A 23,291-nucleotide genomic window follows, 5' to 3' on the forward strand; every position below is an offset into this window, starting at 1 on the left:
ATTGGATTCCTTTCCCTTTTTTTTTTTCCTAATTAGGTTTTTCTAAGCCATTGAGTTCTGAGAGTTCTTGACATATTCTAGATCCTAGTCCTTTATTGAATAAGTAGTCGACTGGTATATTTTTCTCAACGTGTAGTTGCCTTTGCACTGTTTTAATAGAGTCAAGGAGCAAAAGTTTTTAATTTTGATGAAGTCTGATTTACCATTTTTTCCTTTATGAATTGTCCTCGTGATGATGTCTAAGAACTCTTCACTGAGCTCTAGGTCCTGAAAATTTTCTCTTACACTATCCTTTATAGTTACAGTTTTATGCTTTACATTGGAATATGGCATCTGTTTTGAGTTGGCTCATTTTTGTGGAAGCTGTGAGGTTTAGATTGAGGTTCTTCTGGGGATTTTTGGAAATGACTTCATATCTTTGCAACAATCTATTAAAAATTCTATTTCCTGGGGGGACCTGGGTGGCTCAGTGGGTTAAGCCACTGCCTTCGGCTCAGGTCATCATCTCAGGGTCCTGGGATCGAGTCCCGCATCGGGCTCTCTGCTCAGCAGGGAGCCTGCTTCCCTCTTTCTCTCTCTCTGCCTGCTTCTCTGCCTACTTGTGATCTCTCTCTGTCAAATAAATAAATAAAATCTTTAAAAAAAAATTCTATTTCCTGGGACGCCTGGGTGGCTCAGTTGGTTAAGCCGCTGCCTTCGGCTCAGGTCATGATCCCAGTGTCCTGGGATCGAGTCCCACATCGGGCTCCTTGCTCGGCGGGGAGCCTGCTACTCCCTTTCCCTCTGCCTCTGCCTGCCACTCTGTCTGCCTGTGTTTGCTCACTCGCTCTCTGACAAATAAATAAATAAAATCTTTTAAAAAAATTCTATTTCCTTCATTGAATTCTTTTTGCACCTTTGTCAAAAAACAGTTGGCTGTATTTGTAGGGCATTGTTTCTGGGTTCTCCTGTTTGTTCCATTGACCTATGTGGTACCCTCCACCAATACCATGTCGTCCGTACTACTGTACACACACTGTAAGTCTTGAAATCAGTGAGATTCCTCTCTTTTGCTCATTTTAAAGACTATGCATTTTTCTTGTACAAAAAGATGAGTGTCTCATTTGCTGACTTTTTTTGCCCTATGGTAACAAAAGGTTTTCAGTAGGATGCTACTGAACAGATGTTGTTGAAAAAGCAAATGCAAAATATGTTCCATTGATGACATAATAGCATTTTTCATACAGGGAGAAAGAACATAATTGCTTTTCCAAAAATACTTACGCTCTGAAAGGGCATTTTAAAAACTAATAATTGGAAATCGTTCTCTCATTGGGTGACTTTGCTGCTGGGAATGATGCAACAAGTCTTAGAAATTCACACTTAAAACACAGGAAACAATTTCCTCATCGGATTCAAGAGTTCTCAGTTAAGAATTTTAGTGGGTTTTAAACCGATTTTATAATACCTTCTGATTAGTTTGCATGAACAGAGGACTGATGCTGGGAAAGGTGGCGATTAACAGGTAAATTACAACACATTTTTTTTCATAATTGGAGTAAGCAAAGTCAATGATGTAATTCTCCCATTTGAAACTACCTGTCATTTAAAAAAAATATTTTATTTATTTGACAGAGAGAAATCACAACTAGGCAGAGAGGCAGGCAGAGAGAGAGGAGGAAGCAGGCTCCCTGTGGAGCAGAGAGCCCGATGCGGGGCTTGATCCCAGGACTCTGGGATCATTACTTGAGCTGAAGGTAGAGGCTTTAACCCACTGAGCCACCCAGGCGCCCCGAAACTACATGTCATTTTTAAATTTTACATTTTGGCTATGACAGTGAGTAAGAGGAAATTTCTATAGAAAATAACTGAATTTAGGAGTATACATTGTACTTCAGGGTTATGATATTTAACGAAGATTTTCAAACAAATAATGAAGCTTATTTTTATAAATCTGCTCATTGAAAGATTTTTTTTTTTTTAATTAAAGGCTTTGTTTTTTTCAGAGCGGTTTTAGGTTCACAGAGAAATGGAGAGGAAGGCCCAGAGATTTCCCATAACCCCTGCCTCCACACATGCATAGTCCCCTCACCCCACGCCTTTATTGACATCCCCCTACAGATGGGTATTTGTTACAACTGACGAATCCTCCATTGGCACATCATAATGACCCAAAGCCCATAAAGAAGTTCACCCTTGGCATTGTACATTCTGTGGTTTGGGACAAATGTGTAATGACTTGTATCCATCATTAGAGTATCATATGGAGTATTTTCACTGTCCCCCAAATCCTCTGTGTTCTGCCTATTCATCCCTACCTCCATTCTGATCCCAACCCCCTGGCAACCACTAATCCTTTCGCTGCCTCCACAGTTTTAGCTTTTCCAGAATGTCATGTAGTTGGGATCACATAGCACGTAGCCTTTTCAGATTGACTTCTTTCACTTAGAAACATGCATTTAAATTTCTCTTTTGTCTTTTCATGGTTTGGTAAACACTTTTTGTACCAGGGGTGCCTGAGTGGCTCAGTTAAGCCACTGTCTGTTGATTTCTGCTCAGGTCATGATACCAGGGTTGTGAGATCAAGCCCTGTGTTAGGCTCAGTGGGGACGGGGACTCTGCTTGAGGATTCTCTCTCCCTTTGCCCTTCTCCCTGCTTGTGCTCTCTCTCTAAAACAAATCTTTAAAAAAACCATTTTTTTGTACCAATAATAAAGTAAAAATGATTTTAAAATATTGTGTAATCAATGTTTCATCCTTTAAAAATTCTATTTCTAGGGGCACCTGGGTGGCTTAGTAGGTTAAGCTGATCTGCCTTTGGCTCAGGTCTTGATCTCAGGGTCCTGGGATCGAGCCTTGCCTCTGGCAACCTGCTCAGCAGAGCTTCTCCCTCTCCCTCTCCCTGCTTCTCCCTCTCCCTCTGCTGCTCTCTCTGCTTGTTCTGCCTCTTTTTCTGCCAAATAAATAAAATCTTTTAAAAAATCTATTTTATATTAAAAATACATATTAGTATATGAAAGAAAACCAATACAATGTACCTGCCACCAAAACACTCACATTAGTATAGTAGTACTTTTATATGCAACCTACAAATAAGTTAATATACTTATATTGAAGTGGCTGGTTCTATCAGTTTCCTAGGGCTCCTCTAACAAAGAACCACAGACTGGGTGGTTTGAACAACAGAGCTGTACTATCTCACAGTGAGGCTAGAAGTCTGAAATCAAGGTGTCAACAGGGCCATGCTCCGTCCTCTGATCCTGTGTGAAAGAATCCTTCCTCCCTTCTCCCCAGCTTTTGGCGGTGACCATCAGTCCTTGGCAATCCTTGGCTTGCAGCTGCAGCCCTTCGTGCTCTGCCTCCATTGTCACGTGGAGTTCACCATTCACATGTGCCTGTCTCCTCTAATAAGGACACAGTCATACCGCATATTGGTTAGGGGCCCACTCTATCCAACATGACCTCATCTTAATTAATCATATCTGCAACGATCCTATTCCCACATAATAGCACATTGTGAGGGCTGGGCGTTAGAACGTCAACACATCTTTTTAGGGGGGACGTAGTCCAACCTTTTGCAGGGCTTGAAATTTTTTCACTGATGAAAATGTTACTAGCCTCCTAGAGCAGTGGGGCCAGAGAGCAGGAAACCTTCTTGAGGCAGACTTGGCAATGCTCATGACATAGCTCCCCAGGGGGCTTCCCTCCTGCTTTTGTGGAATCTGTTTTTCCACCTTCTACTTCTGGTCCTGCACACGCCTGTTTTTCCTGTCCCTGAAAGCCTTTGCGCTGGTGAGGCCCTCAGGGCTCTAGCATCTGCACGGGTTCCCCCCCCCCCCCCCCCCCCGCAGCTTGATTTCGACCTGTGGAATCAGCCCTGCCCCAGTTTCAGAGGAGAGAGAGGAGAGAACGTGATTAACCTGTTCACATCGTCTGGCTATTTTTGCAATAGTTTCTTGGCAGGTGTGTGTCTTTTTGCTATTCTGGTCTTCACACTGCTGCCTGGGTCACCTTCCTCAAGCACAGATTAGACCATATTATATCCTTCCTAAAACATTGACAACACCCAGAAGAAAGTCAAAACATCCAAGATTGCTCATTACCTCCACTATGTGGCCCCATTGCCTTTCTTTTCTTTCCTTGGAACCATAATCTTTACTAATGTTCAAAAAAGAAAATATATATACATAAAGAGTTTAAGGGGAACTTGATGCAAAATATTTTTTTAAATAACTTGAGATATGATGGGCATACCAAAATCTGTATATATTTAATGTATATGACTTGATGAGTTTGGAGATAAGTATACATCTGTGAAATCTTCACTATAATCTCTGTCATAAACATGTCCATCACTTTTAAAAGTTTCCTCTTGTCCACTGTCTTTCTTGCTTTTTTTCCTAGATTCCTTAATATGTCAAATAACTTTAGTTTCCCCATCTTTGCTCCTGGCAAAGTGTGATCCATGGATTAGTTTTATGTGTATCACTTGGGAGCTCATTAAAAATGCAGAATATTGGGCCCCAACCAGACCCACTAATCAGAATCTGCATTTGAACAAATCCAAAAGTGATTTGTATGCACGTTAAAGATCGAAGTGCGGTTTGCAGTCCCACCCAGTGTCCCCAGTGGGACTATCATCACAATCACCTGGAGAGTTTGTCATAGCTAAAACCATCCAGATCCCACCCAGATCTACTGACTCAGAATCTCAGAGGATATGGCCCTGGCATCTGTTTTTGTTTTGTTTTCTGTTTGGTGAGGTATAACTGACATATAATAAGCTGCACATATTTAAAGTGTATAATGTGATAATTTTGATACGTGTATACAATCATGAAACAAACTATCACCACAAACAAGATGATAAATGTATCCATCACTCCCCAGAATGTTTCTCTGTGACCCTGGAGGATTGCTCTCTACTGCCCCTCCCTGTCCTTTCCCTGGCAACTACTGATCATTATAGATGAATTTGTATTTCTGGAATTTTATATAAGTGGGATCGTAGAGTAAGTACTCTATTTTTGTCTGGCTTCTGCCAGTCAGCATAATTATTTTGAGATTTATACATGTTACTGTGTGTGTCAATAGTTGACTGCTTTTAATTGCCAAGTTGTATTTCACTGTGGGAATAGACAAATTGTCCATTCTCCTTGTTGATGGACATTAGGGGTTGTTTCCAGTTTGGGGCTCTTGCAAATGAAGCGTCTACGAATATTTGTGTGTGAGTATTTGTGTAATCAGATGTTTTCAGCTTTCTTGGGTAAATACCTAGGAATGGAATGACCGGATCCTTTCAGAGGGTATGTTTAACTTTTAAGAAACTGCCAACATTTTAAAGTAAGTTTACTGAGAGGTAAGTCATGTATCATACAATTCACTTATTTAAGTATTTAATTCAGTTTTTTAAAAAGATTTTCATTTTATTTATTTCACAGAGAGAGACATCACAAGTAGGCAGAGAGGCAGGCAGGGGGGCGGGGAGCAGGCTCTCTGCTGAGCAGAGAGCCCGATGTGGGGCTTTATCCCAGGATTGGGATATTGAATTGGGCCAAAGGCAGGGCTTAACCCACTGAGCCACTCAGTCGCTCCTAATTCAGTGTTTTTTGTTTTTTTTTTTAACTAAGTATACCCATCATCACAATTGAATTTGACATTTTTGTCCCCCAAAGAAACCCTGTATCCCTCTCCCCACTCCTCACCCCATTCTCCCTTCCCTAGACTTAGCAACCACTAATCTACTTTCTGTCTCTTTAGATTTGCCCATTCTGGACATTTTATACAAGTGGAATCATACAGTACACGGTCTTTCGTGACTGGCATTTTTCACTTAAATGTAACGTTTTCATTGTCCATCGATATTGTAGTGTATGTCAGTGCATCATTCCTTTTTATAGTTAGACAATATTCCATCATGTGGCTACACACACTTCCTCTACATATTCATCAACTGATGCACATTTAGGTTACTTTCACTTTTTGGCTATTATGAATAATGTTGCTATGAATATTTGTGTATAAGTTTTTGTGTTCATCTCTTGGATATATACCTATAAGTGGGATTGTTAGGTTATACGGTACAAAATACATTTCACCCTTGAACAATGTGGGGATTAGGGACACTGATAGCCCTCACACAGTTGAAAATCCACATATAATGTGTGATTCTCCCAAAACTTAACTATTAATAGCCTACTGTTGACCCAAAGCCTTACTGATAACACAGTGGATGAACACATACTTTGTATACGTTATTATGTAGTGTGTTCTTACAGTAAAGTAAGCTAGAGCAAAAAATTATTAAGAAAACCAAAGGGGGCATCTGGGGGGCTCAGTCAGAAGAGCATGTGACTCGATCTCGGGGTCATGACTTTGAGCCCCATGTTGGGTATGGAGATTACTAAAAAAAAAAAAAAAATTAAACTTTAAAGGAAATCACAGGGAGGATAAAATACATTTACAGTATTGTACTGTATTAAGTGGGAAAAAATCTGCATAAGGGTGGCCCTGAGCAATTCAAACCCATTTGTTCAAGGGTCAACTGTGGTACCATTTTACACCTTCACCAGGAGTTCCAGCTCCTCCATATTCCCAACAACACTTGCTATCATCAGTCTTTAATTTTAGCCAGTTTGTTGGGTGTATGATGGTATCTCACTGGGTTTGTTTGCTTATTTATATTTAAAAATTTTTATTTTGGAGGCACCTTGGTGCCTGAGTTGGTTAAGCAGCTGACTCTTGATCTCAGCTCAGGTCTTGATCTCAGGATTGTGAGGTCAAGTCCCATGTTGGGATCCATGCTGGGTGTGGAGTCTACTTAAAAAATTAAAAAAAATTAAAAGTAAGTATTTTAGGGGCACCTGGGTGGCTCAGTCATTAAGCATCTGCCTTTGGCTTGGGTCACAATCAATCCCAAGGTCCTGAGATGGAGCCCCGCAGTGGGCTCCCAGCTCGGTGGGAAGCCTGCTTTCCCCTTTCCCACTCCCCCTACTTATGTTCCCTCTCTCGCTGTCTCTCTATCAAATAAATAAAATTTTTAAAAAAGTATTTTATTTTTGAGTAATCTCTACATTCAACACAGGGCTTGAAGTCACAACCCAGAGATTAAAGTTTTGATGAAGTATAATTTATCACTTTGTAAATTTTAGGAACTGTGCTTTCAGTGTCAGCTCTTGCATATTTGTGTGTTTGTGGGTCAGATTTATCTCCATATTTCATATTTTTGATATTCTGTAAATGGTACTATTTAAAAATTTTCTATTTCTGATTCTTCACTGCTATGACATGGACATCAAGTAGATTTTTTTTGTACATTGATCTTCTATCCTCCAACATAATTCACTTATTATTTCAAGTAGTTAAATGGTTGTCTTCTATAGGAATTTAAGTAATAAGCAAAATCTTGTGGGTTTGCCCATGTTCTCATCACTTCCAGTGCCCTCCACTCCTTTGTGTAATTTCATATTTTCATCTGATATTTTTTCCTTCTCCCTGAGAATTTTCTTTAGCATTTTTTTAAATTAAAGATTTATTTATTTATTTTAGAGAGAGAGTGTAAACAAGTAAGGGGAGGGGGCAGAGGGAGAGAATCTTTTTTTTTTTTTTAAAGATTTTTATTTATTTACTTGACAGAGAGAGAGATCACAAGTAGACAGAGAAGCAGGCAGAGAGAGAGAGGAGGAAGCAGACTCCCTGCTGAGCAGAGAGCCCGATGTGGGGCTCCATCCCAGGACCCTGGGACCATGACCTGAGCCAAAGGCAGAGGCTTAACCCACTGAGCCACCCAAGTGCCCTGAGAGAGAGAATCTTGAAGCAGCCTCCCCGCTGAGCATGGAGCCTAATGTGCGCTCAATCCCAGGACATGGGATCATGACTGAACTGAAGACAGATGCTTAAATGACTGAGCCACCCAGGTGCCCTGCTGTCTTTATTTATTTTTAAAAATTTGTCAGAGAAAGAGAAAGACAGAGCACAAGCAGGGGGAGAAGCTGAGGGAGAGGGAGAAGCAGGCTCCCCACTGAGCAAGCAACCCAAAGCAGGACTTGATTCTAGGACTCTGGGATCATGACCGGAGCCAAAGGCAGAGGTAAGCCTCTGACTGAGGCACCCAGGCGTCCCCAATGTATTTATTTTTAAAAATATTCTTCTCTATGTGTTTTGTTCTGTGTGGATACTTTTACTGCCATGTCTTCCTGTTCACTAATCTTTTTTTCTGCACTGCCTAATGTGCCATTAAGCTTAACCAGTGTATTTTTTCATCTTAGACATTGTAGTTTTCATCTAGAAATTTGAGTGTTTTATATCTTGTGTGTTTCTACTTAATTTTTGAACAGATAGCACATAGTTGAAATAATTATTTATTGCTATTATCTGCTAAAACTTACAGTTGTGTCAGTTTGGGGTTTTAATTGATTTTTTAAAATTTTATTTATTTATTTTTTTATTATGGGTCCTATTTTCCTATTTCTTTGCATGTCTGACCATTTTTGTTTGGATGCTAGACATTTAAACTTTGGATGGTGGCTATTACTGTATTCCTATAAATATTCCTTAAATTTGTTCTGGAACACAGTTACCTGGAAGTAGTTTGAAACTTTCTGGTAAGATTTGCTAGGTGAAACTGTGTTTTTGAGTCATATTTAGTGCTAATTAATACCCACTGCTTGGGTAGGACCCTTCTGTGTACTTCATGCAATGCCCCATTAATTATGAAGTTTTCGGGTTTGGAAAGTTACCTAGCCTCTCTGGTGCTGGGTGAGCAAAACTACTTGCTCTCCCCTCTACTCATTTCTGGTGGTTTTTTCTTTAGCTTAGGTAATTTCCTCACATGCTCCTCTCCGGAATTCTGTCTGTGCTGCTCCTTTCTCTCTGGTGCACTGTCTTGCAACCTCCAGCTGCCTAGGACTATCTGGACTTTAAACTCTATCTCAGCAACTTAAAGTTAACTGAGCGCTACCTGGGTTCCCCCTTCATTCATTGTAACCTGTAATTTCTTTCAAGGCAGTAAGCTGGGCAGTCAGATAGCTCACTTCATTTCTTTCTTGTCTGTCAGGTTTCACTGTCCTTTGTTATCTTATGTCCAGTATCTTAGAATCACTGTTTCATATATTTTGTCCAGAGGTTTTAGCTGTTTCAAGCGGGAGAGAAAATCTTATCCTTGTTACTCCATCATGGCCAGAATTGGACATGTATATCTGTGTTTTAAAAATAAATTACTCATATGATTAAGATGCAGCCACTCGAGCCCTAGTCAGAAGGTGGACCTTTGAGGACCATTCCCTCAATCTGTTGGACTACTCACTGATTTTTAGTCACCCATATACCTTTGTCTCTATGACTTTACTTTTCTGGTTCCCTAAGTCGTGAATACTTTCTCCTCCTTTGTTTTCCTTCCAAATCTTAAAGATATTTTATAGTTTAATCAAAATGCTGTATCCTCCTCAGTGGAGCAAGGCCTCCACCTCTCTGCTGGGGGAAAAAAAATCATTCCTTCCTAAGTGCTTCCATAGCAAATTCATTACATTTAAGAAATCATAGTAGTTGTTTTATTCTGCATCTTATACTTGTTTACTCATTTGTTTATAAAATTCCTAAGGCCACTTTGTCTTTCTGGCACAAAGCAGGTATTACATTGTATCCTAAGGAATGAAGGAGAGCCTTAAAAGCAAAAAACTAAGTAGTAGAACAAAGCAGAACAGAGAGAACATCTTTGAGTTTGCAGAAGGTGGTTGTAAAGGCTTGTTTTGGTTCAGACAATCTAAGATTGGGTTGGCAAATAGATTTCCTCTTGTTTGAATCTGATTGAATACTATGTTGAGAAGGGTTTTGAGGTCACATCTTCACTCCATGAGAAAGCCAGCCATTAGATCATAAGATGTTGGAATGTCAGGTATTTTGATAGTTTTGCCTAAACATTTGCAATATTTTGAAACAATAGTAAGTACATAATACATGTCAGGCAGCATTCTAAGCATGATGGACATATCAACTCATTCACTTCCCCTGACAATGCACTGAGGTAAGTTCTATTAATATCCTCTTTATGTAGGGAAACTAGGGCACAGAGAGGTTAAGAAACTTGCTCAAGTCACACACCTGGTAATTTTGGCTCTAGAGTTTATGCTCTTTGTCCCTGTTATACTGTCCTCATATTGAACATTTAATATTTCAGAAAAATTGACGTAGTTAGTTCACATAGCTATACTTTTATAGTACGGAAGGGACAAACAAAATAAACTTGCTGCTTATTAATATGATAATGGTCCAATCTTCCCAACTTCTGCCTTAGGTTAGAAAGATTTATTGTTTCATGATTCTTATGTGCAATCCTTTGTGTCTTATTTCTTCAGGGTCCCTTGCCAGCTCCATTTTTGACCCACTCAAATATCTTGTGGGTGCTTCAGGAGGAGTCTATGCTCTGATGGGAGGCTATTTTATGAATGTTCTGGTGGTAAGAACTTTGGGAATGGAATCTATGGATCTTTTTTTTTTTTTCCTTTTAAAGAATAACTGGTATTTGGATCAGGAAATCTTCATATTTACTGAGCATTCATCTTCCTTTTAGGAACCAGAATTTTCCTTTCATATTTTATCTTTTTTTTTTTTTCTGGTCTCAGAAGTGATGAATACTAAAAAAATTTTTTAAGCTGAAAAATAGTCAAAATCTCAAATACCGTATCTGTTAACAGCTTGATATACATCCTTTCAGACCTTTTTCTGTATGTATTCAAAATCCTGCCAAAATTAAGACTACAAAAATGGACCCACTCTTAAAGATACTGTTCTTCATCTTAACATAGAGTTATCTTGACTCCATCTACCCATATCAGTATACAGAAATCCACATACAGTGGTGCCCCACACATACACATACAGTGTGCCCCACAGCACACTGTAGAGCTGTATCGATTTAATCCTTCAGTGAAAAAAAATTGGGGCAACTCTACCTATTCACACTTGTAGATAATGCTGTAAGGATGTTGTTCTCTTACATTATCTTTGTGTGTGTGTGTGTGTGTGTGTGTGTGTGTGTGTGTGTGTTGGTAGGATAAATTCCTCAAAGCGGATTTACTGGGTAAAGGCTTTAAATTTTCATAGATAAATGCAAAATACCATTTTTTTTCTTTTTTTAAAGATTTTATTTTTTTTGACAGATAGAGATTACAAGTAGGCAGAGAGGCAGGCAGAGAGAGAGAGAGGAGGAAGCAGGCTCCCAGCCAAGCAGACAGCCCGATGCAGGGCTCGATCCCAGGACCCTGGGATCATGACCCGAGCCGAATGCAGAGGCTTTAACCCGCTGAGCCACCCAGGCGCCCCCGCAAAATACCATTTTTTATGTCAATGTCTAGTACGTAAGAATGTCAACCACTTTTTAAAAAGAGCCTATAGTGTTAAATCCTGACTAGTTCTGAAACCCATGACCCATTTGTATACTTACAAATAGTCTAGGAGGGGGGTGCCTGGGTGGCTTAGTTGTTAAGAGTCTGCCTTTGGCTCAGGTCATGATCCCAGGCTCCTGGGATCAACCCTCTGCATAGGGCTCCCTGTTCAGTGGGAAGCCTGCTTCTCCCTCCCCCACTCTCCCTACTTGTGTTCTCTCTCTCACTATGTCTCTCTCTGTCAAATAAATAAATAAAATCTTAAAAAAAAAATACCCTAGGAGGAAAATAGGAAGCAATTATAAAACGATTCCAAAAATAGAGGTTATTTAGAAAAATGTTTTTTCAAGCTTTGGATTGCAACCCATTAGTGGGTTGTGAACACAGTTTAAGGAATTGTGACCAAAAATTAAACAAAAAGAGGGGCACCTGGCAGGCTAAGTAGGCCGAGCATGTGACTTTTAATCTTGGGGTCTTGCGTTCAAGCCCCATATTGGGCATGGAGCTGACTTAAACTAATAAAATAATTTTTAAAAATTAAAAAGAAAATTTTTTTTTAAAAATACTGTTTGATTTATATGTGTACTGGATTTTTATGTAAATTGTTTCTTACTATAGGTTGTGACCACAACAGTTTAAAAATAATTGATTTAAAATAAACATGGGTATTTCAGTGTCTTTACTCTTTGGGAAGATAATTAATAAATTGAAAGGAAAGGGAGAAGTAACTCAATAAATTAAAGTGGAGATGTCTTTCTGACTCAGTTCTTTTTTTTTTTTTTTAAGATTTAATTTATTGGGGCACCTGGGTGGCTCAGTGGGTTAAAGCCTCTGCCTTCAGCTCGGGTCATGATCCCAGGGTCCTCGGATGGAGCCCCGCATTGGGCTCTCTGCTCAGCGGGGAGCCTGCTTACCTTCCTCTCTCTCTCTGCCTGCCTCTCTGCCTACTTGTGATCTCTGTCTATCAAATAAATAAATAAAATCTTTAAAAAAAAGATTTATTTATTTGAGAGAGAGAGAGAGCGAGCATGAGCCAGGGGCAGGGGGAGGAGGACAGGGAGAGGGAGAAGCAGACACCCCACTGATTAGGGAGCACAATGGAGGGCTTGATCACAGGATCCCAAGATCATGATCTGAGCTGAAGGCAGACACTTAACCAGCTGAGCCACCCTGGCGCCCCTGACTCAGTAATTCTTTAGTAACACAGGAGGGTACTGTAAACTGGACTGAGATTTTCTTTTTAAAAAAGATTTATTTATTTATTTTGGGGAGAGAGAGAGAGAACGGGGAGGGGCAGGGGGAGAGAGAATCTCACAGAGCCCCACATGGAACTTGATCTCATGACCCTGAGATCATGCATGGCCTGAGCTGAAAGCAAGAGTTGGACACTCAACTGACTGAGCCATCCAGGTGCCCCTGGACTGAGATTTTTCAAAGCTAAAATGAAACTTTATTTTTTTAACCAATATTTTAAATTTTGAAATTCTCTAAAAGAATTGAGGTAATATTCAAATTTTAACTAACTCCTATTTGGAAGGAAGAGGATAAAGTATTGAATGAATATTAACGAAAAAACCCTTAGAAATAGTTCATCAGACTTCGTTTGACAGCATCTATCTATCTTCCTATCATATCTCTATCCATGGCATGTTTTAAGTATTGATTTCCATATTACCTATATTTAGATTTTTTTTTTCCTGCTAATACAGTCCTGTCTAGTCAACTAGGAATTAAAAGGAATTAACTGTTCCTTTTGTTCTCAAGTGCACCAGCATTATACTTCCCAAATACATTTGAAAGCTGGGCTGCAAGAGCATTCCTTTATTTTGTAAATATTTGACACTCAAACTTTAAATGAAAAAGCAGGTGAAGAGAGAGTACAGTCGAGGTTTCATTTGCCAATAGATAGCTTACATTATTTTTATTTCTCTCTTTGCAAGAATTTTCGAGAAATGATTCCTGCCTTGGGAATTGTCAGACTACTGATCATCATCCTTATAAGTAAGTTTGTTTTGTGAACACTTCGCACCTGTAATTTTATCAATTTGACCTCCAGAGGGCCTCACTTTTCCTAAACACTGGCAGGGAGTGACAAAGAATTTTGGCTCCATAGCCCTAAGCAGAAAGGTAAACAGAGGAGTTTTCACACCCCCATGGGTGGTTTTTAGAGGTGCCTTACTAATGAGTTTCTGCTTTTTGTTTCTTTCTGGAGTGGGAAGTCAAGAGGGTAGAGCTTTAAGTAGTCTGTCACTTTAACCACAACAGCTTCATTTATATTTTATATACCAGATTTTTCTCATTCATACATTGGACTCTGTATATGATGTTGTCTGAAACAGGAAAGCTTGAAAATCACTGACATGATCTGTTCTCTTCCTCACTTTATACATTTTCAGATTAAGGAAAAAAAAATCTGATCTAGGATCTGAGCATGGAGTGGTGGCTGAGGCTTGAAGACAGGAGCAGAGGGTGAGGGAACAGAGAGGTCAAGGAACTGGCAGGATGGCCAGTGTGGCTTTTGAAATCTCCAAGAATTATAGCAGAGAATTACATGCTGAAGGAATTAGGAAGAAGGCTCAGTCTGGAGAGGAGGCAGAACTTTAGCAGAGTCTGAACATCATGGTAGATTTTGGGTGGTGGCAGGCCACACTGGGTAGAAGAAAAAAGAGTCAAGGCAGGGCTAGTAACTCGTGTTTTTTGATCTGCTTCTGCAGAAGCTGGAGCCACATATTGGGTGTAGGGAGAAGGCAGGCCCTGGGGTGAGACGGTAGGGTCCCACTTGAAGGCCATGATGGAGGCAATACTTGATAAAACCTAAGATTTTGGCTGTCCGCATGGTAAGAAGAAATGGTTCTGCTAATTAGTATCAAGAGTTCAGTTATCCACATCGCTGGGAATAGGGCCAACTACCTCTGAGGAAAGAGACTAAATCCAGTTTATGGACAGTTCAGCTGTAGAAACACTATTTCGTCCTGAGAGAGAGACTTGTTTATAGGTTGCACATACTCGATGTAATATTTTTGTCCATAAGAAATTGAAAATGTGAGGCAAAAGTTGTGAGCACAGAAAGGACAGCAAATGTCTGTTGTGAGAGTCACTGTGGAGCGGAGCTGCCACCTGGGCTGTTAAGCGTCACAACTGGGACCAAGGGACAAATCCTGTGACCAAAACATGTTGCCATACACATGTTACCTGGTTTTCAGTCTGTTTCTTTTAGGGTAATTATGAATGACTTTGTAAAATGAGCCTCAAACCCTTGATGGGAAAATGGTTTTAATATTCTTCTGTGTTGGAGTAAAAACTCTTTCCTTATGCACAGGGAGTCTCCAAAAATAGTTTATGTAACATTATGTCATTCCTGAGGTAAGTAATAAAGTCACTTTATTTTTACAGAGCAGCTAAGACCCATTAATGTTAACCTTTCCCACTCCCTGGCACGGACCATTTCTAAATGTTCTTTGGCCTGGTTTACCTATTATTGAAGAAGAGGCAAATTACAACACATGCCAGATTAACAAAATAAAGTATATTTTTATTTTAAACACATTTCCTTGGGAAAGTGTATAATTTTGTTTTTTTTTTTTTTAAACTGGTTTAAAAAAAAAAAACAGGTAAATTATCCTTCTTTTTTTTTTTTTTTTTATTTTTTTTTTTTTTTAAGATTTTATTTATTCATTTGACAGAGAGATCACAAGTAGGCAGAGAGGCAGGCAGAGAGAGAGGAGGAAGCAGGCTCCTTGCGGAGCAGAGAGCCCGATGTGGGACTCGATCCCAGGACCCTGAGATCATGACCTGAGCCGAAGGCAGCGGCTTAATCCACTGAGCCACCCAGGCGCCCCGTAAATTATCCTTCTTAACTGTGAAGGACAATTGGCCTGATGGGCCTTTCTTCCCAAGCATTATTGTTTCATGTGTCTACTGAAAAAGCAGCCGAGCTTTTGGAAAGATGAAATCTCACATTTTCACCCTTCAAAAAAAAAAAAAATCCATATAAAGGGAACTCTCTTAAAATCAGTGTCAAATTTTTAGCAAGGACAATAACTTGGTTTACTGGAATAGAAGCTTCTTTTCAGGTGGGAAGGCATGTCCCAGTGTAGATACTGCCGCAGACGTAGACGCAAACTCCCCCAGGAAGCAGAAGAGTCGGGCTGAGAGATGTAGAAAGGGCATGACTAGGGAGAAAGAGGTTGGAGGAATGGACATGCTAAGGGCTACAGGAACTTTTTGAAAGGAGGCCTCGTTCTGTGGACGATGAGGCCAGAGTAACTTTTTCCAGTAAGAACTTTCCTAGTTCTACCTCTGTGGTGTATTTATTTACACAGGACTAGGAAATCCAAACGATGGCTGCAGATACAACTCAGATGCATTTATCCAGCATGTTGTATAAGAGTCATTCACAGTTAAATTAATATTGAGTACTTCCTCGACCTCAATTCCCGTCTAGTCACTTGAACGTCAATCAATACAGTATTGAAAGGGAAACCAGCCACAGCACATGGCCCCGATGCTGTTTCCCCAAAGGCAAGGACTAGGTCTTTCCATCTCCGAGGACACGGGGCCTCCACTAAGTGGAGTACGGGAAGTTGAGGGATGGGTGTGGAATGGGACAGCTGCATGAGATGTTTCCAAGTGCAGGCCACGTGGAAGGTGGAGTTCTTCTGGGCCAAGAAGTCCTGGAAGCTCCTTTGGTATCACGGATCTGACTTATTTGAAGAAGGTCTGAGTTCTGGCTCTCGATGTTCCATTGGAGAGTGTGGACTCATCTCTTTTCTTGGCCTGTGATCAGTGCTCTGGTGGTACTTAGAGGCAGTTAGTGGGGTAGGTGAGAGGGGACCCTCCATGGCCAGACTTCTTAAGGTTCAAATCCTGCCCCTGCCTCTGAGCTGTGTGGCCTTGGACAAGTACTTATCTCCTGTGTTTTGTTTTCCTTATGAATAAGATGCCGCCATGATTCCTCACTTGGATGGGTACCATACCCATGATCTAGCTGGTCTCCTGCTCTCGTCCTTGGTCCCTTACACTCCTTCCTGTATAGCAGCCAGAATGATCTTTTAAAAACATACGTTAAGGGACATGCCTGGGTGGCTCAGTCTGTTAAGCGGCTGCCTTTGGCTCAGGTCATGATCCCAGGGTCCCACATCAGGCTCCTTGTTCAGCGGAGGACCCTGCTTCTCCCTCTGCCCGCGCTCCCCCTGCCTGTGCTCTTTCTCTCTAGCAAATAAATAAATAAAATCTTAAAAAAACAACAACAACCAAAACGTAAGTTGAATCATATCACTCGTGTGCCTAAAAGCTTTCAAAGATTTCCTACCACTTGGAGCCAAAGTCCTTACACTGGCCCATAAAGCCCCTACGTGATTTGTCCCCTGCTCCTCGCCTAACATTTTATCCCCAACTGCAGTCCATAATCACCTGAGGTCTTGTTAAAACACAGACTTCTGAGCCTCATCTTCAGGGTTTCTGGTTCAATAATTCTGGGGTGGGCCTGAGAAGTTTAATTTATAGTAAGTTCCAGGTGAATGTTGCTGCTGCTCTTGGAGGGGCAGGAAACCACACTTTGGAAACCACCCACTCAGCCGGCTCAGCTGCTCTGGTCTTCCTCCAGCACATCGGGCACATTCCTGCTACAGGGACTTTGCACTTGCTCTTCCCACTGCCTGGGAGACTCTTACTTCAGATGTCAGCATCGCCTGTGCTCTTACCTCCGTCAAATGTCATATTCTCAGTGAGATTGTCCTTGACTCTATTCAACATCACACCCTACTCCCAGCATTCCTAATCCTCCTTCCTCTCCGCATTTTGCCCATTTGATGGAGCACTTAGTGCCATTTGCTGTACTGCATGTTTTATGCTTTACTAATTTGTGTGCCTCCCGGAATGAGACCGTCAGCTCCAGGAGGCAGAGGCAGGGCTGTCTCATCTGTTCACTGCAGTATCTCCGCCACCTAGAATAGTGCCTGGCACATAGAGGATGACCACTAAATACAGGTGGGATGAATCAATCTGTCACGTGGGATAATGGTATACTCATTTCATAGGGTCCGTGTGAGGATTAGCGAATTGGTACTCTTAAAGCTCTTACAATAGCACCTGGCAGAGTGAGTCTCCATGAATGTTAGCGGCTACCATTACTAGAAGAGAACCCAAAACATCCGGTTCATTGCTCTGGTGGTCCTGGGTCTTCATCAGTTTGTTTTTCTTTCTAGTTGGGTCGGATATGGGATTTGCTCTCTACAGAAGGTTCTTCGTCCCTGCGGACGGGTCACCGGTGAGTTCTGTTGATTATTTTTTTAACAAGAACTTGTTCAGCTATCATATCAGTAGCCAAAAAGGGTCATCAAATAGGGGCGACAATTCTGTGATTTAGGGCAGCCACACTTTTCAGTGGAAGGTGAAATTTCCTGAGGAAATCAGACTTTCGGATTATCCTTTTCACTTAACTCTCTCAGAGCCCTGACTGCCGACTCTAATTCTCTGCACCTGCCCTCCTGGGGACTCCTGGGAGCAAAACAGGAGAGAAGGGATTTCACTGTCCACCGAGAATACAAAGCAGATTGGAAAACAGCAATGACAATTTGGTCCAGATGAATGTGCAAGATTAAAAAAAAAAACAAACAAAAGACAGAGATTTCCAGTTTTCTTGTTATTAGTGTTTGAATTGGGTAGTTTCTGCCAGCATATTTGTGTTTCCGTCATCCGTGTTTTCATTCTGACATTCCATTTATGTGGGGTCCAATGTGGCTCCTACAGAGATCCCCTGTGGTCATGCAACACCTCCTCTTGATATTATACAGAACCATCCTGAACGTGATGGTGACAGAGAATGAATGAGAAAAAAACGGCTCAGTCCTGTGCATTTGGAATGTGGATGAAATGACATTTTTTTTTTAGCTCAGCATTGTTTCAGAACATCTCCTCTCTGTGCACATGGGAGTTTTGGGTTTTTTTTTCGCTTGCTCACCTCCTTGTTCTTCAGGCTTTTAAGACTCTTGTTTGACTCTGATGGTATGTGTCTTTTAGGAAGAGGGATACAACTGAAATATGCAGTTAGCATTTTCTTCGCTTATTTTCATGTCTCCCCTTTTCCTCCCAAGGTGTCTTTTGCAGCCCATGTTGCAGGTGGATTCGCTGGAATGTCCATAGGTTACACTGTGTTTAGCTGCTTTGATAAGGCTCTGCTGAAGGACCCAAGGTTCTGGATAGCAATTGCAGCTTATTTCGCTTGTGTCTTATTTGCCGTGTTTTTCAACATTTTCCTATCCCCAGCAAACTGACCTGCCTCATGATTATAAACCAAGGAATGCAAAGAGCCATCTGGAAAAAAACTGAAGTCTATGAAGAGACCAAGAAGTCCTTGGAAATGCTAATATTTTTTTTATAAGAGGTCAGAACACGACTGATGTCCTCAGTTGCAAAGACTGTTTACAAAAGGGGTTAGGGTTTAGGGAAGGGGCTTCTGAACACAGAGGAGGGAAAAGGAAGAGAGAAAAGGGAAGGGATAGAAAAAGCAGGGACTGGCTCTTTCCAGACACATGATGTGCATCATATGTATCTACATGAGACTTGCTCTCCTTGGAGGGAATGTTGTAGAGACTGCTTGATAGAATTCACAAATACTGTACTGTGCTGATAATAAAAACTTTTCATACCTGTGCCAGACTATATTGATAATCACTTTCTGTCACTGTTGGGTGTGGACAGATCACTGTTTGAGGTGCTCGATATACATTATTGCTAATCTTTTCAGCAACCCAGAAAGGTGGCTATTACTCTATTTAGAGAGGACCACATGGAAAATCATTTTAAAAAATCAAGTAATTTGTCTAAGAGGGCACCGATTTAAAGGTTGGTAATGACTCTAAAGCCCACTCTCTCCTCCTCTAATGAGGCTATGTTCCCCAAATACTGAAAGCCGAGAGTATCCTGGGAGGACAGAACAAACATTTCTGTGAGTGCATCATAGATGGTAGAAATATCTTATAAAAGGAGACTGAAAATTTTCTGGACTGCCAGTTTAAGATTCAAGAAGTGTGTCTAGGATCCTGAGGAACCTAGAACTAGCTTTCTGGTACAATCCCGAACTCTGGATTCTCATCCTTTACATGGCTAGTGGCTCTCCTGGGAGTGGGTAGGATTTATTTACAAAAGGTAAAATGTCAAATCTGAAAGCTGAGAAGCCTGTCTCCTTTCTTATTATAGAACCCAGACTGTTAGCCTTTTTTTTTTTTTTTTTTTTTTTTTTTAATGTAGGTTCCATGTCTGGGCACCTGGGTGGCTCACTCTTGATTTTAGCTCAGGTCATGATCTTAGGGTCATGGGACTGTGCCCTCCCCCTTCCCCCTCCCCCCAGCGGGCTCTGAGCTCAGGATGAAGCCTGCTTGGAGATTCTCTCTCTCCCTGTCCCTCTGCTCCTCCTCATCCCTTGCACTCTCTCTCTCCCCCTTTCAAAAAAGAGAAAAAAAAAAAAGTAGGCTCCATGCCCAGCATGGAGCCCAACATGGGGCTTGAACTCACAACCCTAAGATCAAGACCTGAGCTATGATGGAGTCAGACATTTAACCAAGGAGCTACCCAGGTGCCTTGGTCACCCTTCTTCCAAAATAGTAGTTTTGGGCTATCTGAACACAGGAAATACAATTTCTTTCTTTCATCATTGACATGTTTTATTTTTGAACACCTATCTAAACATGTTGCTGTATTCTGAAAGGAGCATACATACTTACTTAGATATATGCCAAATATTATGTCAGCATTTTGAGAAAAACTGATCTGAGATTTGTTTAAAAAGTTTTTTGAGTATAAGAATATGCATTATGTTTTTGGTTAAACAAAGATTTGAACAAGAACTTAAATGAAAGAGTCCCTTTTACCTTCCTACCCCAAACCTGCTCTTTTTCCTGGTGATGACTGCTGTCAACAGCCGGGGGTATGTTCTCGAAGACCTTTTTCTATGCACAAGGCGCAGAAAGGAAAATGGATTTGAGCTGATGCCTGGCTCCCTCACTGTACTAAATGGCACTGAACCTGCTCTGCATCCCTAAAGGGACAAGTTCAGAGAACAAGTTGAAGGTGACTGGTATGACTTATAAGAATGATTTACCTCAACTGAGAAAGATCTGGGTTAATCTCTGTTCTAATTAAATATACATATTATGTATATGGTCATACATATGTATACAGTTCATGCCTATGAACTGTAGGTTTTAACAGGATAAATGAGATTATACTAGGGGTACGGCTCTGTAACGTGACGTTAGAGACTTCCATTCTCTGACTCGCGGGATGATAAAGATGTACTGTGGTTATTTAACCACGCCTCTACTGGACACTGTTGCTGATTTTGTGTTATTATCAACAGTGTTATGTGCACTTCCTAGGTGCAGGATGCCTTTGAGTATGTTTGCTCAATGAATATTTTAAGCATCCAGAAGCAGAAATGCTGTCAATTTTGGTAGATTTAAACTGCCTTTTAAGTAGCTGCATCCACTTACATTCTTCCTGACAGCAAGTGATAGTGTTTCCTTATACTTTTACCAAAAGCAGATATTGTAAATCTTTGAAAAAATCTGCATTTTGATAGTGAAAAAATACTTCCTTTAAATTTATATTTATCTAACTACTAATGAGGCTTAGTGTTTTTCAAGTTTATTAATAGTTTATGTATAATTTATATATTACACATATGTAACTTATGTAATATACAAAAATATATATATGTATAATTTTTTCCCTGTAAAATAGTTGCATTTAATCTGAAAAGTATCTGTTAATTGGCAAAGAGCCCAGAGAAGGGGTATCTGGCTGGCTCAGGCTGAAGAGCCTGCCATTCTTGATCTCAGGGTTCTAAGTTCAAGCCTCATGTTGGGGAGTAGAGATTACTTAAAAATAAAAAATCTTAAGGAAAAAACCCAAAAGCTCAGAGAAGAAATAGTCATCTGTCATGGCCAACCCATCAGGTCACTAGCTCTGAAGAGAGAACTTTAATGACCTAAATGGAAATTTAATTGTTCCTAACAGAAAACTAGACAGGGAAACAAAATTCATCTAACTATGAAAATTTTTTTTTAGGGGTGCCGGGTGGCTCAGTTGGTTAAGTGACTGCCTTCAGCTCCAATCATGATCCTGAAGTCCCAGGATCAAATCCCACATCAGGCTCCCTGCTCAGCAGGGAGTTTGCTTCTCCCTCTGACCCTCACCCCATCATGCTCTCTCTCTGTCTCTCTCTCTCAAATAAAGAAATAAAAAAGAAACTGTTTTTAGTCAGAAAGAGTTTTCGGTACTAGAAACATGGTTCACATTACCCGAAATAGTGATATCTAATTGGGCTTCCCAGGGGGCAAAATTACTTTAAAAAAAAAAAAAAAGCATATGAACATCTGGTGTTTTCAATTTGACATCTCTGAATTATAGAGGAACCATTTATTCAGCTTAATTTGGGGCTCATAACTTTAGTCTTCTAAACTGCTGTGTTATTAGAAATACTGGAAATATTCTTTATTTGTCCCATCCAATAAAGGAGCCACAAGGCACATGCAGCTCTTAAATTTTAATTAAAATTAAATAAGATTAAAAAAAAAAAACCCTCAGTTCCTGTGTTACACAAGTCATGTGCAAGTGCCCAATGGCTCTATGGCAGCTAGTGGCTACCTCATTGGACAGTGCAGAGAGAGTCTGTTTCAGCACTGTTGCAAAAGTTCTATCGGGCAGAGTGGTTTTAGAAGCAGGAACAATGAGCACAAGTGGATTTTAGCAGATGGCTGACTCACTGCACTGAATTGAACTGCACTACACCGGCAACACCTGGGAAGGGACACCTTCAGAGAACAAACATGGTTTGCTTCTCAGATTTATCTGAACAGGTTTGTGTTAATCTCTGTTTTAGCAAATTAAGAAAGAGTTGTTTGAAATGTTTTTATTCTTTGCTTTTGAATTCTGTGGGATTGAGTCTTTGTAGACTAGCATTCATGTCATTTAGGAAAGCTTCAGAACTTAAGATTTGTAGCTAATTTACTGCTCCTTTCAGGAAATACTATGCTTTTGTATCTTAAGGAAAAACAATTATTTTTTTTTCTGATTATAGAAGTGCTCATGGTAAAAACAAATTAAAATATATGTAATTATAAAAAATAAGTCAATTATAATCACACCACCCAGAGATTATCATACTTAATATCTTTAGTATTTTTTTTATCATAGTTAATACCTTGATGAATTTCCTTCTAGGCTTTTTCGTATGCACTTCTACATATAAACAAATATATGATTATGGGGTCATACTGTTCTATTTTATAAACTGAAACAATATAGCAAATGTCTTTTTATATTAGTATACATTTATCATTTTTACTGGTTGCATGGTACCATACTATAGATGCACTATTATTTATTATGTACAATACTGCCTTTCTTGTACTGATAATTACTTTGGACATATTCAATTTGCAATTATTAAAAACAACACGGATAATACCATTGCTTACACTTTAAACTGCTTTGGATTGTTGGATCAAAGAATATATTATTAAAAGAATGAATACTGTTACGCTGAAAAAATAAATAAAATGGAAAAAAAATAAATTAAAGAATATATTATTATTAACATAATAAAGTTAAATAGAAATTTTCTCTATCTCAGAAATACAACTAAATTTTAGAAGGTTGATGCTTTTGTAAATCTTTTCAACTGTATGAAGCTTTAGAAAAGGAACTAAAGACTTCAAAATCAGTTACTTAAAAAGCCCAAACTGTCACTATTTGACATACCTAATTTAAGTAAACTTTTAAGAGAAAACAGATGATTTCTTAATGTTTCTTTCATGCAAATCTTAAGTACACCCAAAGAGGAAAAATAGAACAGGACCTGACTTTAGTAGAACAGGACCTGACTTTAGAGCCACACTGATTTTCAATGCCAGTTCCAGCTGTCTGACC

At 40.0% G+C, this 23,291-nt stretch overlaps 1 protein-coding gene across 4 annotated transcripts in view; it reads left to right on the top strand.

Annotated features, from left to right (window-relative positions):
• The window catches only part of RHBDL2 (rhomboid like 2), a 56,831-nt gene that overhangs the window by 31,921 nt on the left and 1,619 nt on the right, over window positions 1-23,291 (top strand). For 2 of the 4 annotated variants that reach the window (XM_046006158.1, XM_046006133.1), the window contains exons 5-8: window positions 10,332-10,432; window positions 13,301-13,361; window positions 17,567-17,628; window positions 18,455-19,012. In XM_046006158.1, coding sequence (XP_045862114.1) covers window positions 10,332-10,432; window positions 13,301-13,361; window positions 17,567-17,628; window positions 18,455-18,634 — 404 coding nt within the window. In that variant the 3' untranslated portion in view covers window positions 18,635-19,012. Of the gene's footprint in view, window positions 1-10,331; window positions 10,433-13,300; window positions 13,362-17,566; window positions 17,629-18,454; window positions 19,013-23,291 lie in introns of those variants that run through there. The other 2 variants (XM_046006140.1, XM_046006148.1) reach the window with 2 other exon arrangements.

The sequence above is a fragment of the Meles meles genome, chromosome 1 (assembly GCF_922984935.1).
Source record: "Meles meles chromosome 1, mMelMel3.1 paternal haplotype, whole genome shotgun sequence".
NCBI lineage: Eukaryota > Metazoa > Chordata > Mammalia > Carnivora > Mustelidae > Meles > Meles meles.